The 18,628-nt window shown below is 43.8% G+C and overlaps 1 protein-coding gene across 3 annotated transcripts in view; it reads left to right on the plus strand.

Moving 5' to 3' along the window:
- Positions 1 to 18,628, plus strand: part of agmo (alkylglycerol monooxygenase) — a 479,661-nt gene that overhangs the window by 341,355 nt on the left and 119,678 nt on the right. For 2 of the 3 annotated variants that reach the window (XM_068009453.1, XM_068009444.1), the window contains 2 exons: positions 6,430 to 6,564; positions 16,680 to 16,796. In XM_068009453.1, coding sequence (XP_067865554.1) covers positions 6,430 to 6,564; positions 16,680 to 16,796 — 252 coding nt within the window. The remainder of the gene's footprint in view (positions 1 to 6,429; positions 6,565 to 16,679; positions 16,797 to 18,628) is intronic. The other variant, XM_068009461.1, reaches the window with a different exon arrangement.

An 18,628-nucleotide genomic window follows, 5' to 3' on the forward strand; every position in this document is an offset into this window, starting at 1 on the left:
GGAATGGGAAGCCTCTCCAATTCCCAGCCCGCACTGGGAAAGTTCCCCAGTGGCAGGAATGCGTCAGGGAGCTGTCCTGACTCGGCTGCCCCCTGTTTTCCTGGCTCCAAGCCTGCCATCTCGGGGCCGGGAAAATTCTGCCCAGTGTTTCAGGTCAGTGAACTTTGATCAGAACTGGGAAATGCTAGCGATCTAGTAAGTTTTAAGCAAGTGAAAAGGTGGAGAGTTGGAAAAAGAACAATAGGGAAGGTCTGTGATATGGTAGAAGACAGGAGAGATTAAATGACAAAAGAGTTGGTGGTGCAGGGCCAAAGACAGTGGTATTTGGACAAGTAAAGAAACAAAATATTTGTCGAGAGGAGGTGTGAATGGCAGAAGGATGAAAATCACCGCCTGAAAGCCCAATATTAGAAAAACAAGACAGTAAAACCAAAACTTGCAAAGATAAAGGAAACATAATTGGGCAGAGATTATGGTCTGAAATTGTTATACTCACTGTTGAGTCCAGAAGGCTGTCAAGTGCCTAATCGAAAGATGAGCTGTTGTTCCTCGAGCTTACGTTGAGTTTCATTGGAACACTGCAGGAGGCCAAGAACAGAGAGGTCAGTGTGAGAGCAAGGTGGATAATTAAAATGACAGACGACCAGAAGCTAAGGTCATGCTTGTGGACTGAATGGAGGCTTCTGCAAAGCGGTCATGCAGTCTGCATTTGGTCTGCACAATGTAGACCACATAATGAGCAGCAAATACAGTATACTCAATTGAAAGTACAAGTAGATCACTGTTTCCTCTGGAAGGAATGTTTGCTCTCAGAAGACATGCTGTGAGCACCAGCCTCTCACTCGGCAGGGCTGCAACTATTCAGCTTCACTCTTTGAAGGCTTCACTGAGCAAGCACTCCCCACTGTGCACTCACCTGGTTGACCCTGGCGAGTTCCACACAGCTCAGGAAACCCATGCATTGGCTGTTAACTCAGGATTTATCCCTGAATTCTGACTTTAATTGGGAATTTAAATATTGAAATTACCGACCTGACAGTGCCATGGGGGTTTCCCGCTCACCTGCAAACCTGCCCGGGTTACACCCGGCCGCGGGCGGAATCATGTTGGGTTGCCAATCCGACGCCACCTTACGGTGCTTTAACATGAACCTCACCCCCCCCGCCCCGCCCTGCCCGCTCCCGAACCTGCTTGGTAGTTAAAACTCTGCCCATTATTTCAAGGGCTTACACTATTTCCCCTCAACTTGGCTCTGCTTTCTTTTTCTCTTTCATCCCTTCATCGATCTTCTCCCATTACCCTATTTACCATCACCTTTTTCCTTTTCTTTCAACAATATGCCCCTCTCGGCTCCTGCCTTATCTAATTTTACCCCACCTGTCTTACTGCCACACTCCATGGTTTGAGTCTTATTGATGATCCTCTGTGGCACTCATTGCTGGCTTTCATGGGGTTGCTGCTCCTTGTGGCCACCACAGTCATTCCCAAGGAGACAGCTTCTCTAGCCTCCTCCGTATCCTCTTTCCGTATTACACCTCCTCCTTCTTAAGCATCATATTTTAGTTAGTTGCTAGCCTTCTCCATGCAGTCTCCTAAAATATTTTCTCCTTCATAAACACTAGCCTTGAATCCATCTTGGAAGAATCAATTGATATCCTGTAGGTACAAGAATCCTGGTTTACCATCAGTGACACCCTTTTCACTGAAACGTTCCAATATTCCGCCATGGACACTGCTGACATTGCAGCAGCGGTCTCACCTCTGGCTTTAATACTTCGCCTTGGGCACCTTTTATTATTCGATACCTTTCTTTTTATTTAGAGAGCTTATCATCTATCATCCCCTTGTCCCACAGGAAGTTTTTTTTTACCAATATCTGTTCATTTCACTCCTCTCCCTGCCTTTGCACCAAACAATACACATATACAGTAACTTTAACCACCACCTCAATTCCCCCTGCTTCCTCCCCATTAATTTCTGTGTCCTATTCTTCTCATAGTGGTAATGTCACTGGACTGGTAATCCAGAGGCGCAGGCTAATGCCTTTGGGGATACAGGTTCATATCCCACCATAGCAGCTGGGGGAATTTGAATTCAATTAATTAATGAAAATCTGGAATTAAAAGCTAGTGATGATGGTGTAATGGTGCCATGAAACTGTCATCGATTGTCATAAAAACCCATCTGGTTCACTGATGCCCGTTAGGGAAGGAAATCTGCCGTTCTTACCTGGTCTGGCCTACAGGTGACTCCAGACCCACAGCAACGTGCTTGATTTTTAACTGCCCTCTGAAATGACTTAGCTAGGCACTCAGTTGTCAAGGGCAATTAGGGATAGGCAACAAATGCTGGCCTTGCCAGCAAGGCCCACATCCCATGAAAGAATATAAAAAAAACTTTTGGATCAAGTCCTCCACTCACACCCTCAACCTCATCACCTTGCAGGGCCTCACCATCTCCAAGATCTCAATCACTGCTGTAATTATCTATGATTACTTTCTCATTTTCCTCACCACCCACAGCTCTCTGCCTACCTCCAGTTCCCCTGCCCTCACCTTCCACTCCAGGGGGAAAAACTTCCTCCAGCTCACTGATGCACCACGAGCGCTAAATTCTCTACCATCTTTTCCTTTACCTGCTAAACATCTGCAGTCACTTATTTGTCTCTCACCCCTGTTATTTCCCTGCTACAACTTCCAACTCGACACCCTTTGGTGTAAGGGCATGTAAACTTGAGCACAATTTGTACACCATTGCTGTTCACTATTATAACTGAATGAATCACATTGAGCACTATGTGCTTCCCTTCCAATGGTCAGATCTTCCTCTTATTCTAAGATAAAGGTCCTGATTTTTATGGGGAGGTGGGGAAAATGTGGAGGTGACCTATAGCGGCCTGAAAAACCAGAAGTGCAAGAAACAAGGAGGTCTCGCCAAATTCAACCGCAGAACTTCATTTGAAGTTTTTCCTCAGTTTCCAAGCCAATAGCTAGCCAGATTGAGAGGCTGTCAAGTAGAAGACAGCTGGGGACTGGAGAGGAGGGAGAGATTTTGCATATAGGGGGCTGCATGGAGATTGCAGAGGACATTGGATCACAGATCAGCCTGAAGATTGGGGAGGCATTGGATCACAGGGTAGGAGGCTGATCATGGCAGATTAGTTTGGTGGTATGGGGAGCTCTTGCTCCTCCTGGCCCACAAGCAGTGCTATAAAAAACACACTTTGCTGGATTTGGCAGCTCTTGCTTTCCTTTAGTTGCCGGGTTTCCAGAGCCATGGAAAACCCAGCCAGCAGCCATTAAATTCAATTGATTTCTAATAGCTGAGGCATACAGCCTCATTAATATATGTAAATTACTGACATGCCTGTTGAAAGCAGCATACTTGCCTATGCCCCATCTAATCCTGATTAACCGCAAATGGCCTTTTTTTCTCAGTTAAGTGTGATGACTTGCCTGAATGAACTGGTGATTTTGGTGAGTTATTAGTTCAGGGTATCCATTCATGAAGGTTATGAGTGGAACCATCTGGAGTTAATCCCTGCTGGAATGGCGGGATCATTTTCTGGTCGGGTCGCTGATTTACTAATGAGCGGACTTAGCCGTGTCTCTTTAACTCAGCCAGCATCCTCTCTCTGGGTTGTCCGACCAATTAGCGAGGGTGGATGAGATGACGTGTCCCTCCTCTCAAAGGAACGATTTCTAATTAAAGGGACCACAACATGGGTTGCAATGGCTCACCAACACTTGGATTTTTGAGGCTGCAGAAACCGTAGGAATGGAGAGCAGACATGGGAAGGTTACTCCCGGGTATATCACTTTTATCTGGAGTCCCTGCTGTGGAATCTGAGGGGCTGCATTGAATTGAGCTCTCTCAAGGACAGGAGGAAGAGAACTGTCTCTCAAACCAAGCAAATATGATTGAGGAAGTCAGCAGCAGGAGTGTAGTCCCTCCAGCTTGGGGATAATACACCAAGAGGATCCAGGACCTCAGGAGGGTGGGAAAGGTGAGTGGCATAATACTTTCAAGTGCCAAGCCCCACACTCTCACTTGCCCAGCATTGTCCTGCACAACGCTCTTCAGAATAACACTCTTTGCATCTCCACTCATTCCTCTCTGTCCAGGCACCTCCTCGTTTCCCCATGGTTTGGCCCTCTAGTGGCAGGCACCTTGCTGGCTGCTAGCAATGCATACGACCTGCTCCACTAGGAAGGAGGTCTTGTTCCAGGAGGCTGTGGATGTCAGCAGAAATCTTCCCTGAGAGCCTGAGCATCCTGAGGCACTGGTACTCAGATATGTCGAGAGGGAAAATCGGCTGCCTGTAGAACATGTGTTGGGGGTCTCACCTCCTTCCAGCTGAATCACAGTGTCCATCCCCTCTGCCCTGTGCAGGGGCCTGTGGTTGAGGAGAAGGTGGCTGGTGTTGCTGCTGATGCTGTGGCTTCTGTTCTTGCCCCTCATCAGAGGTGCAAGATGGGACTGCATAAGCTGCTGCAGAAGGTGAAGGCTGGCAGCTGGGAAGTGCATCTGAAGATGAGTGAGGTGCCTTCCAACAAGTTGGCAATCACCCGTCAAACCGTGAAAGCACTCTGAGAGAGGAAATGCTATGAGCAGCAGCTTCTCACCTGGCCATGGCTGTAGCCCTACAGTTTCACTGATCAAAGGCTTCCCAGTTTGTCAGTTTCACTGAAGAAGCTCTTCCTGCTGTGCACTCGCCTCGGTGACCCTGGTGAGTTGCTGACAAGTCGGGAAACAGGTGCTCTGGCTGTTAAATCCTGAAATGAGGGCTAATGCAGTTCTTAATTGGCTTTAATTACCTTAATAACTTACCGGACAGATCCAAGGGGGTTCCCCACTCGCTTTCAATCCCATCTCGTAGAAACTTGGAGGAGAGCGTGATGTCAGGATCCAGGCCCGATGTTAATTTCAGGGGAATTTAACTCCTCCCACGCATGCAAGCCCGCCTCCCCTTGCTTGGGAAAATTCCCCTGTATGTAGCAGAGGTGTCTGTTTAACAATCAACCTGGAGAGGCTGCCTTGACCAACCACCTCCTCCTTGTATTGTTTTTTCTGGAATTTACATTGGTTAACATCCAAGATTTGGTCAGTTTAATTGGAATCCATTCTTATCTCTGCTTAATGTATTGACATAGGAACACATCGGAAAAATATTAACATCTGCTTATATACTTCTGTAGTAATTGAGTTGTGCAGCCTTCACCCCTTCAACAACAGATGTACACGCTGCAGTGAAAGTAGCTACTGACAAGCGCACATTCCCAGTCAGATACAAATGAGGAAAACAGATAAGATACAGCCTGTGTCCACCCACGTTTGCAGTGCTACAAAGCCAAGTTTCCAGACAACGGGATCTAAAATTTTGAGAAGAACTGTTGAGTTTCCATTTTTGTGAACAACTTAAGATTTTCAAATAGTATAGAATATATAGACCTGGCATTCTAAGCAGGCAGACCAACACTCCACATTCATGAGGAGCCTCGTGTGAGAAAGTGATGTCAGATTCTCCTGTCTCAGAAACCAAAGCTATATGGATTGTGCTGGTTTTCTTTGCCAGTCAGTGGATTAAAGAAAATTATCATTCAACAAAGCACATTAGCGTAACAGATTTCTGGCATATTAGCCGATCTATGTGCCCTGATATTTACTCCAGGCCAAGAAGTGAGATGTGGTGAGAATTTTCAGAAGGGAAACCCGAAAATGTGGGTTTCCCGCATATCTGCCAAATTTAACGGCTGGATGCCTTTTAAATTTCTTCATCAGATTTCCTTCCTGCCAGCCAGCCTGATTGATAAGTTGGTTGTCTGTCAGGCTGGAGAGTGTACAGGGAGCAAAAGTCAGGTCAGTCTGACATCGCTGGGAAGGGAATAATGATTTGGACATAGTGGGGCTGGGTCTGAATCTGATATCGCGGGTGGTGGGAGTCAACCAATTGCCGGGGTCTGATCATGCTGATGTAAGCTTTTTGGGCCTGGGGAAAACACTTTTGATACTCAAGGCCCACATACAGTGCAATAAGGGCTCTTACCTCACCTCCTTTTACCTCCATGCATTAAAAGTAAAGTAGAGTAAAAATGGAGGAATGCTGCCTTCTTAAAAGATTTTCATGATCAAGCTACCTCCTGAAAGTGGGTTGGTTCCCCCAACCTCGAAACTGCCTCCGTTAAAATTGGAAGTGGGTGGAATGGGGTCAGGTTTGAGAATTTAAGTAATTTTACCTACCCACCCTTCCCCGACTCACCCATTCATGAGTTAAAATTCTCCGCATATTGACCAAAATCATAGCAACAAACTTCTAAATAATGGATAAATATCAAAAATTGACTGTGATTATGCATTTTGAAGAATGAAATGAATAGAGGCTGATATCATTTTATTTTGTGTAACTTTTGTTCATTTCTTTTTCTCCAGTTCCATCACTTGCTTTACATTTGGAAGATGTTTTGGGCTACTCCTGGCATAAGCAACAAAATATCTGTCATCTTCAAGGGACCAGGGTGGGAACCAGGCAAACCCAGACTTGGCTGTCCTGAAGATATTCCCAAAGTATGTAATGAAAAAATACTATTTACATAAATGGAGGGGAGTCAGGGAGGTGGAATCTCTATCTCACACAGTTAGTTAATACTATGCCATTTTCATAGCACAACCCAAATATTTCTGACACAAAAAGCAGTCTAGTATGTAAACATGTACAGTATTAAAATGCTGATGATGTTGCAATTTGTTCTTGTTTATTTAACAGAATGGGGGATAGCACGTGGCTGCAGATGTTAAGGTTTTTACTTGTGGTTGAATCTATAGTGACCTATGTGTAGGTAGAAGCTACAGAATGCATATCTTTTGGAAAATAAAGACACATAGAATTTTTTTTAACTCAATTTAAGCATAATGAATACATTTTAACAATTATTCCCATTATTAACCTTCCCCATTTATCTTGGATTCTGGTGTTCTTGGGGGAAAATTACATAGAGCAAAGCTCAAATGTCATCAGAATCCAAATAAACCATGTATTGTTGAAATGTATTTTGGAGATTTAAAAAATCTTGTCTTTGAAATGGGTGTTGAAAGGATTTGTTTTTTGTTCAAAGTTGAGCTTCAATGGCAAAATACAACCTGGGATTAATGGAAGGAAGATGTAGTTTAAGTGACATTCAACTTATACCCAGTGATTCTTACCTCCATTGAAAATGTTTATATCTTAACCCATCAGAAGTGCATTATCTTCAATGTTCTTGCTTAAAAATGTTGAGACCCCCCGTTCATTAGCGTAATTATAAGTAGGTTCTTATGGTTTATCTCAACTTTCAAAGCAAAACATCCCACGAAAACTGAGATGGTTACACATCATCTCCAGCAGAGTTTATGAAATTATCTATAAAATCTTACCTTTCAAATGACGACACATTCAAAATACTCAGGGCCACACTAACTGATACCATGACATATCAATATTGCAGTCTCGAACTGCTTGTTTGTTTCTAAATCCCAGCTTAAAAAAACATAAGTTACATATCTGAATAGAGGCCTTGCAATGATAGTGTGTGACTATTAAGGGTATGAACATGTAATACATTTGTTACTGTGATTGTACAAACAACTTATTGAATATTATTGGATGGACATTTAGCATTTCAGTGCTGTACTGTACAGTGCTGAAGTCCTGCATTTTGGAGTTCTGTCTTTCAGTTGAGCATTAAACCAGTGCCCCATCTGTCTGCTCGATGGGATATAAAAGATCCTATGGCACATCTTCAAAGAAAAGCAGGAATTCTCACATGCCCTGCCCAATGTTCATCCTTCAACCTATACTACCAAAAATAGATTCTGCTGAACCAATCATTCATCTCATTGCTTTTTGTAAAATCTTGGATGATGCAAATTGGTTGTTGTACAACACAACACTAACTACACTTCAAAAAGGAATTAATTGGATGTAAATCACATTTTAGAAGATGCAAGAGAAACAAGTCTCTTTTTTTTTGTATAGCATTCCTTAGTTCACTATTTTAAGAGTTAATGCCTCTGTTAAAATATCTGAAAAAAGAATTTCATATGAACACATAAGTGAATTTATTCTATATTGCCTTTTATGTGCTCATATTCAAGTAGTGTAATTTCAAAACCAGTGTGTGATTTATTCTATCTGCATAAAATATGCTAAAGAATAATTTACACTCTGATTGTATAAACTGAACTAGGAAAGTAAAACATTCACCTGATCATAATGCAGTTCCTTGTTACTTGTGACCTGTGTGATTAGTGTCTACTGCACTTCTCCAATTCTGGCCTAGTGTGCATTTTAATTGCTGCACCATTGGTGGCCACACTTTCAGCTGCCAAGACCTTAAACCCTGGAATTCCCTCCATAACCGTCTCTAACTCTCTCTTTCCATCTTTAAGAAGCTTTTTAGAACTACCTGTTTGGCCAAACTTCTGATCATCTGCCCTAATACATCCTTATGTGGCTTTGTGTCCAGTTTTGTTTGATAATCCTCCCGTAAAGTGCCTTGGGACATTTAACAATGTTATAGGTGCTATATCAATACAAGTTGTTGTTGTATTCTCCATGTCCCTAGATGTGTATTCTTTATATATGGCATCTACCTGCTCTTTTCCAATTGTAATATGTATGTATTAGTTTCACTGTTAATAAAGAACACACTTGCATTTATATAACACCCTATACTACCCCAGAATGTCCCAAAGTGCTTCACAGTCAATGGCATAATTTTGAATTATCACTTTTCTAATGTAGAAAACAACACACAGTAAGGTTCCACCAACAGCATGAGATAAATGACCAGATATGTTTTTAGTGATGTTGGTTGAGGAACAAATAGTACCATGGATTCTTTTACATCCACCTGAGAGTGCAGTACTGCACCGAAATGTCAGCCAAGATGATGTTTTCGAGTCTCTAGAGTATGGGTTTGAACCCATGACCTACTGACTTCAAGGCGAGAGTGCTACCTCTGATTTCAGGCTGCCTCAGAGTAAAACTCCCTCTACATTGCCCATTAAAATATCCCAGGCCAGGCACAGTGCAGGTTATTGTCCCAACAATATGTCCTAATCCCAACCTTCCACTGCTCCAATGTGAGATTTCCATTACCTGCAAAATCTAACCTTGTGATCTTCCTGAGCAAGATTGACAACTAAATAGTACATTTTTAAAGTCTTCTTTGTTAATAACTCAATGCATGTTGTCAAACACACAAGAAGTGCGATGATACAAATTACGAACAAAATCAGAAGAGTTATAAAGGACTGACTTTGTCTTTTACAAATGAACCTTTATTTTTTTAAATGAGCAATACTCCAAAATGGTCACCGATGACAGATTCTTGGTCTTTGTGTATTCAAACTGTCTGACAAGGACAAAGGACAAATCTTCAAAGCTAAAACATATTAATTGAACCCCTTCTAAAACATTCCAGAATTGAATGTCTTCTTCTGAAAAAAAGGCATAAACTAGCCATGTCCTGGGCCATTGTGTGATCACCATGGAGAAGAGATCAGGGTGTCTCCTAGCAGGAGGAGAGATGTAACACAGTGTCATGAAAACTTTATGTGCCGGGGCACATATTAATTTCATCGGTTGGAATCTTGCCTTCGACTTTTACTGGAAATTCTTTCAAATAACATTTTGACAATTAAACTGGCAGCCTAGATGGCTACTGCAATTTACATTTAAAACACCGAGAGATCAGACTGGAGGTGACACGACTGACTCAACCTAGCCAGAACAATGGGGTGCTCTCTGATTAAATTACCTGGAATGGCCTTATCAGCACAGTTGTCAGTGGCCATCTACACCCATTGGGCTGCGTTTTAAGACTCTGCCGCTGAAAACGGCTGCTGGGTGAAAAATTGTAGCCTTCACGCATGGGGACGTATGGAGGGGGTGGGCGAGCCGTCGCTGGCAATGGCTTCCGTCGCCGATGTGCAGGCGCTGGTGCCATTTTTAAAGGACTTTCAGCCTGAAATGAGCTTTCACATTTTTAAAGGGCCAGTTACTTTAACTTTTAAAAAATGAATGGATAAGTCTTCCCATGCATTCTCCCCCCCTCCCCCCACCCATGGCATATGAATGTGTGTGTGAATACATAGCATATTTTAATAATTTTAACCATTTTGGAGTGTTAAACTTGCACCTTTCTCGTTTAAACTTAAGAAAACCTGACTGGTTCTTTTGCAATTACATTAGAGGAACAGGAATAAGTGCTCACTGAGATGGTAAATTCATCCACTGAGTTAGAAGAGGATAAACCCTGTTGCAGTCAAACCAGAGAAAGGGGTGAATGGGGAGTCTGAGACCCCTCCTCACCTGGCCATAACACACAGCTTTGATCTTTAAAAAAAAAAGCAACCTGGAGAGAGAGAGAGAAGTAAAGCAACATCTAGCAGCTTGTTTTCCAGCAAACTAGAAGGCATGTGCCCTGCAGTTGAATCCTACATCTACACGAGACAGCAGTGAACTAGAAGTGATCCATTGTCTTCAACTGAACTGTCAATCATCTCAGGCCTGCACCCATTGAGAACTCGATTTCCAAGAGAATTCAACTGGTTTATTGTAACCTCCCAACCACTAAAAATCACTTCCTTTTTTCCCCTCTCTATCTGTCTCTTGTGTGTGAGTGTGCGCGCGCGCGAGTGAATGCGTGAATGGATGTGGTTTTGACAATTTCGGGATAAGGCGTATTGATCAATAAACAATTGATTTTCTGTTTTCTAAACCGACAGGAAAACCTGTCGCTGTCTGTTTATTTGACCAATAAGCCAAATAACAAAACACACTTGCTGCAGTCAGGTGGGGAGCTGAACAGTGGGAACCACCCACATCTCACCACGTGGCCATAAACAATATTCTGTACTGTGTACCAAGTAGTTTGCAAAATAATAGTGTATGCTCTTATTTTGATGGGTACTCACATGCTCTTGTTGACAATCAGAAATGTTCTAATACGCAGTCGATGCCTGTAATTAGTTTGCAATGTTTTGTTGAATATGTATGTGCAAACAATTAATCCTGAAACTGCTATAGTCAGAAACCACACTTCTCTTTGTTTAATAGGGCAAGGGTTAATTAAGCATGCTTTAATGAAAGCGTTCACAATTAACCACAGAGGAACCAATATATAGGTACAAAAAATACAATCGAAGGAAATCAGTATAAGTCTGATGAAGCCCTGCCCTCAATCAGCATTGTTTAGATGTGCTGAAAACTCCCAATAGTTAGAAATTTCATAAGACAGGACTTCCATAAGGAAGTAAAGAAAACCCTGGAGTGAAAGGTTACTGGAAAGCACAACAGACCGTTGCTATTGGCTTAATGTGTTTTTGCAGAACACCATGCAGAAGACAACTCAGTGCAGAATTCTTATCTCAAATAATATTTACACCACGGTGCATTGAGAAGGTACAAAATATTCCAGAGCTTCCTTTATACAAATCTACTTTTTATGTTTTTTTTCTCCCTCATTTCTATGTGCAAACAATACAAACATGGGAAGAAAAAATAAAAAGTGTTACTTGTGCAGTCCACAGTGACTTCTGGAGTGAATGCTACTTCATGGATTGGCTAACTAGAAGCATGATGTTGAAGTGCAAAAACTTCAACTAAAGTTCAAGTAATGAAGAAAACAGATAAATGAAATAAATGGAAGTGTTGATCTTTGCTGGAACTTTACCTTTTATTTAAATCTCAGAACATGGGCGAAGGTGGCGAGGCTGCTTTTATTATCTATTCCTCATCGTCCTGAGAATGTGATGGTGGCTTATTTGAATCATTGCAGTCCTCGTGGTGATGGTGCTCACCTAATGGTGTACAGCAATGAAAGAACAATGATATATGTAGAGGTCAAGATGGTGTGTGCCTTTGAGGTGCTGTTGTTCCTAAAGCATTGCTACTCTTATTCTTCGTGATGGTGCTGGTGACAATGGAGGGAGATTCTATCGAAGTAACCTAGTTGAGTTACTAAGCACCAAAACGTAGCTTGGCTGGTGGTGAGAAGGGCCCTCCCCGTCAGATCGTTTCTGCATGCCCAGAGTCACTCCACCTCCACTTGCGGCCCTTGAGATGGCTGTGGTGGGGAAGAGAACATCACCTACCTCCTTCTGGAATGCGCCTTTGCAAAGCAGGTGTGGAAAGAGATGCAATGTTTTTTGTTGAGGTTCATCCAGAGCAGTGTGGTAACGCAGGACTCGGTGCTCTACAGGCAGTTCCCAGGACGCACACTGAGATAAACATCAACTACTGCTGCAGGACCATCAGCTTGGTGAAAGACGCTCTTTGGTCTGCCCGAAACTTGCTGGTCTTCCAGTGCAAAGTGTTGTCCACGACCGAGTGTTGCAGACTGGCACATTCCAAGGTCCAGGACTATGTGCTGAGGGATGCACTAAAACTTGGGGCAGCCACCGCAAAGGCTCAATGGGGAAAGGCCACAGTGTAAGGTCCTCCGCCATAGTGAACTGAGGGTCTGGAACCCGTGAAAAACCCCTCAGGCTGTATGTACCAAAATATGGTTTTGCTGTGTAATGCAAATGTACATTGCATGTAAAATGGAATGGGTTGTGAGGCAACTCACCTTCTGTATGGAAGGAAACTGATTTCTTTTGCACTTTTTGGAATGTGAACTTGGAACTGTTTTGTAATATATTTTTTTTACAGATTTTTATTAATAAAGTATATTTTTGGAAAAAAATCCTTGTTGAGTTGCTGCGTTATATCCAGTAGATCATATGTACTGTAGCCACAATGTGTCGGAGGAATGGTGGACAATTAAGTCCAGTGACAGGGTCACTGGCCAAGCAGACTGCTCTTCCTTGGATGCTGTTGAATTTCTTGAGTGTTCTTCCAGCTGAACTCATTCTGGCAAGTTGTGAGTATTCTATCATACTTGAATTTGAGCTTTATACATGGTGGGAAGGCTTTGAGGAGTGAGGAAGTGATCTAAACATCACAGAGCATACAGCTTCTGCCCTGCTCTTGTAGCGTGGTGTAGATATGAGAGGTCCAGTGAAGCTTCTGGTCAATAGTGACTCCTGGATGTTGAGGCTGGAAGCCTCAGTCGTGGTTGGGCCTCTGAAGATTGGAAAAGGTTTTTTTTAATTCATTTATGGGATGTGGGCGACGCTGGCCAGGCCAGCATTTATTGCCCATCCGTAATTGCCCTTGAGAAGGTGGTGGTGAGCTGTCTTCTTGAACCGCTGCAGTCCATTTGGGGTAGGTATACCCACAGTGCTGTTAGGAAGGGAGTTCCAGGATTTTGACCCAGCGACAGTGAAGGAACGGCAATATAGTTCCAAGTCAGGATGGTGTGTGACTTGGAGGGGAACTTGCAGGTGGTGGTGTTCCCATGTATTTGCTGCCCTTGTCCTTCTAGTCGGTAGAGGTTGCGGGTTTGGAAGGTGCTGTCTAAGGAGCCTTAGTGCACTGCTGCAGTGCATCTTGTAGATGGTACACACTGCTGCCACTGTGCGATGGTGGTGGAGGGAGTGAATGTTTGTGGATGGGGTGCCAATCAAGCGGGCTGCTTTGTCCTGGATGGCGTTGAGCTTCTTGAGTGTTGTTGGAGCTGCACCCATCCAGGCAAGTGGAGAGTATTCCATCACACTCCTGACTTGTGCCTTGTAGATGGTGGACAGGCTTTGGGGAGTCAGGAGGTGAGTTACTCGCCTCAGGATTCCTAGCCTCTGACCTGCTCTTGTAGCCACGGTATTTATATGGCTACTCCAGTTCAGATTCTGGTCAATGGTAACCCCTAGCATGTTGATAGTGGGGGATTCAGCGATGGTAATGCTGTTGAATGTCAAGGGGAGATGATTAGATTCTCTCTTGTTGGAGATGGAGGTGGTTGGCTATTTTAGTTGGAGATATCTAGAAAATAATCCTTGCTTGCACTTGCATCCTATGAGTGTAACCTGCCAGATATCAGTCCAAGCCTGGTTGTTGTCTAGGTCCTACTGTAGCTACGATGGGCTGCTTCATTTTTGGAGGAGTCGTGAATGGATCTGGCGTCTGGAATCTTAAGTGAATAGCCTCACTATTGACTTTATGATGGAAGAAAGGTCAATGATGAAGCAGATAACTTGTCTAAGAACACTGCCCTGAAGAACTCCTGCAGTAACGTTTGGGAGCTATATGGATTTTGGTGAATAGGTGCCCCTTGATGCATTATTTCATCACTGCTGATTATTGGGAGGAGGAAGATAGGACAGTAATTGCGTGAGGTCACATGTACAAGAAGTGCGATGATGAAAAATCATGGTCAAAAATTTAAGAGTCATAAAAACTGACTTTGCCTTCTAAAAATAGATCTTTATTTTAAAAAGTGATCAGTTTGCTCCAAAATGGCCACCAAAGGAAAAGGACTTGGCCTTTGTATATTCAAACTGTTTGACAGGAACAAAGGAAAATCTTCACAGCAAAGGGGTGTCAATTCTACATCTATCCTAAAATATTCCAGAATTGAATGGGTTCTTCTGAAACAAAGAAGGTGTGAAGTAGAAACATCATATCCAGATTATTCTCATCCTGAACCCATCAAGAGACCCTTTTGAATTGAATGGGTTCTTCTGAAACAAAGAATGTGTAAAGTGGTCACGTCCTGGGCCATTGTGCAATCACCATGGGGGAGAGACCAAAGTATCTCCTCACAGGAGATGAGGTGTAACACATCTTTACCTTAAGAGGCCGTCTAGAGAGAGAGAGGAAGGGAGACACCCAGAAAGCAGCATCTAAGAAGGTTGTTTCCAGTCCCGCTGTAGAACTCTACATCTCTACTTTATACAGCTGTGAATTAGAAGTGATCCACTGTCTTCAATTGAGTTTTTGATGTCACGATATTGTATGTTGTTGGTAGCATAGTTATGGAGTTCATAACAAAGCTCTTGGGCTAGAATTTTACGCTGGATGGTGGTGGGGTGGGTGACGTAAAATTGAGTGGGAGGCTCCGGGAGGCTTTCCTGACCCGCTCCCGTCTCCACCCCACTTTACGTGGGCTGGGGTGGGGGGCTGCGAAAAACTGGCTGCCCACCCCAGGCCAATCAAGGCCCTTATGTGGCCACGTAATGTCCACTTAAGGGCCTTTGCCTGCCTTCACGGGGATTTTACCCATGGCAAGCAGGCGTCCTGGAGTCGTGAAAGGTCGCCCAGTGAAACCTGGTGGTTTCTTGGCGCACCGGGGTGGGGGGGCCCAGACAAATGGGCACAGGGTGCCCGATTGAGGCCTGCCCTTGCTTCCCCAACCACCCCTAGGACCCGAGATGCTACCCCCTCCCCCCAAATGACCATCATTGCCTCACCAGGGCACCACTGATTAGTCCGGCGAGGCAAACCCGAACTTACCTGCACTCCTGGCTCCATGTTCTTGCCTGGGCTGCAGTCCCAGCAGTGGCACCGCTGCTGGTGGCACTGCTGGGACTAAGAGCTGCCAGCCCCTTGATTGGCCGGCAGCTCAATGAGGCGGGACTTCCTCCCTCAAGTGGGTGGAAGTCCCGCCTCGGAACAGTTAAAACCAGGGGACCCGTAAAATGCGGGTCAGATCCCCGGGCCGGGTGGAAGTGGGGTCGCCACCAACATTTACGTCGATGGCAAGTTCCCGTCCACCCGACGTAAAATCCAGCCCTTGGAGTCTCTGGCTGGCTGCACATCAACTCTTTATTTATATTTACATTATATTTACACTCTCCATGAGGTTCTCTAGCTAGCATTTCTAATGGTGCTTCTAGCTCCTTCAAAGCCTACTGCTCCTGTGCCATGTCATCAATACAGTGGGAGGGATTACTCTCACTGTCTCAACCATTAACCCTTTTAGACCCTTCTACTACACTTTCAACCAAGAGAGAAATCTACAAACACCTCAGGCCTGAAACCAATGAGAACTTGACTTCCAAGAGACTTCAACAGGTTTACCATGCTTCCCCCCCACCACTTACAAACTCACTTACCCCTTTTTCTCTCTGTCTCGTGTGTGTGTGTGTGTTTGTACGCAAATGAAAGAGTGAGTGAATGTGGTTGCGATAATTTCGGGATAAGGCATATTGATCAATAAATAATTGATTTTCTGCTTTAAACCTACAAGAAAACCTGTCACTGTCTGTTTACTTGACAAATAAAAAAAAGGGGTTAAACCCTAATAACAAAACAGAATTGCTGCGGTCAGGTGGGAGTTGAACAGTGGGAACAACCCAAATCTCACCACGTGGCTGTAACACTGAGTTAAATTTGATTTCCTTTCTGTGAATGGGACATATTTGAGAAGTCTACTACATTGTTTGGAAGATGCCATATCTGTATTGAAACACTTTGGCTAATTCTGGTACAAAAGCAAAATACTGCAGATGCCAGAAAACTGAAATTAGGAAAAAGTAACTGCTCATCAGGTCAGGCAGCAGCTATGGAGAGAGAAACAGAATTAACATTTTAGGCCGATGATCTTTCAACAACAGATCAGGCTAATTCTTGTGTTCAGTTCTTTAGCACCACAGCTGAGATATTGACATAAACCATAGACTTTGCTTTTCTCAACATAAACAGCCATTTCTGAATGTTACATGGAGTGAACCAAATTGGCTAGGCAGTGACGTCTATGATTACAACAGTGAATGTCTATACATGGTTCTTTATTAATTAAAATTCTTTTTTTTTTCAGATTAGTGGAAAGGAAGTTGCACACAATCCCCAAATCCCTGTTTGGCTTCAGTTCTATGCACTGATGCATTTTACCTTCATTTTGGGTGTTTACATACATATATTTGCCAATAAGTCAGTAAGTATTTGTGCTTTATATAATACCATGCTTTGTTTACTTGAAGGAACACGGAGCTCTCGATTAATTCATGATTAGGATCAGCTTGAAACAAAGCAATAATGACCAGTGTTTGGAAGTAGTTCTGCAGAGCAAACTTACAAGGATTAAGGGGTTACTTTTTCTGGCCTTTGCTCTCTGGGAATGCCAATTTTCGTAACAGAAAGGTCAGGAGAACTCAGATGAAGACCTGTGATCTTGTATGTCTGTCCCCTTTCTGTAGTCCTGGATTTCTAGATTTTTTTTTGATTAGATAAACCTGAGACTGTGCCTCCAGTAGCTGCAGGTACAGCATTCATAGATCAATGGAATGTTCTCAACGCTTGCACCTGTTATAATGCCCATGAGGTGTCCAGATGAAGGGGTGTCTCAAGATGCTGGTGGTGGGATTCTCCTCAGGGTGAATGATGTAAGAAGCCTCGACAGCAAGCAGAAGACAGACCCAAAAGTGAGTGGGCTTTCATGGTTCCTGCAGGTTGATTTTGATTTTTTCCAAACAACAGCCAGAGGTGCTGATGCAGACCTATTTTTCTTTCTGACTATTTCTCAGTGTAGGATCTGGGAGTGCAACTGGGCTTTGTTCAAGGTCAAGTCCATATTAATGGCCCAGTAGCTCAGCCTGGACAGGCAAAGGGCAATTTTTGGCATGTTGTATCTCCAGCAACAGGGCAGGGGCAAGAAAATTGGCACCAACTATTATTTAAAAGCAGGTCTGGCTGACTATATTCATTTTGTTGTCCCTCCCCTGAGTTAACTACCCTCTTATCCTCCCTTAATCTCTCACTCCATCTAAACCCCCCATATTCATGGCTGCCCCCTTGATCCTGACATCTCATCTGACCTCGCAACTTCCATATCAATCATAGACAAGGCCATCTCTGATCACTTCCTTGTATCACTCTACACCCACTTCACCCTTCCCCCTCCCAACCCTACTTCCTTCTGTGTCTGCTCCCTGGAAAAAAAAATCTCTTCCAATTTACTTACAATGGCACATTTAAAATCCCAACTGTCTATAATCTTTGTCCTTCTGTCCACCAGGACATTTCTGCAGCTACTGATCTGCTTAACCACATCCTCACCTCCACCTTTGATGCCATCGTCCCCATTAAAATCATTACCATCTCTCACCCTGGCCAGTCCCCTGGTACAACCCTGATAGCCACTCCCTTAAGTCCAAGGAATGCAGATATGAACTGATATGGCGGACAACTGGTTTAGCCATTCACTGGCAGATATGGCTGGACCACATAAAGCACTATTGTACCCTTGTCTCGTCTGCCATAACTGCTCATTATTCCAGGATCATCCTGGAATGCAAAGATTACCCTTCTTTTCTCTACTGCAAACCATCTTAAACCCGTCTCCCCTGTCTCCTCCACCCTCACCTCCATCACGTACAAGTAGCTCATTGACTTGTTTGTCAGTAAAATTGAGACCATCGATCAGATGCCTCTACCAGGTTCCTATGTTCCACCAGCTCACCAGGCCAAGCTGCCTCGAAAGCTTCCCCTACTCCACCCCTGAACTCGCATCTTTCTCTAGTTTCTCTCCTAGTCATGCCCTATTCAAGCTCATCTTGTCCGTGAGACCCACCATCTGTCCCTTTGACCCTTTTCTCATGAAACTGCTCACCACCCAACTTCCCTTCCTCGTCCCATATTAGTGATATTGTTAACAGTTCTCTCTCTTCAGGTACTGTTGCCCGTCTGCTTTTAATCTGCCGTCATCACACCTCTCCTCAAAAACAAAACCTTGACCCCCTGCGTCTTTGCCAAATCTCCAACATCACT

This window comes from Heterodontus francisci, chromosome 2 (assembly GCF_036365525.1).
Source record: "Heterodontus francisci isolate sHetFra1 chromosome 2, sHetFra1.hap1, whole genome shotgun sequence".
NCBI lineage: Eukaryota > Metazoa > Chordata > Chondrichthyes > Heterodontiformes > Heterodontidae > Heterodontus > Heterodontus francisci.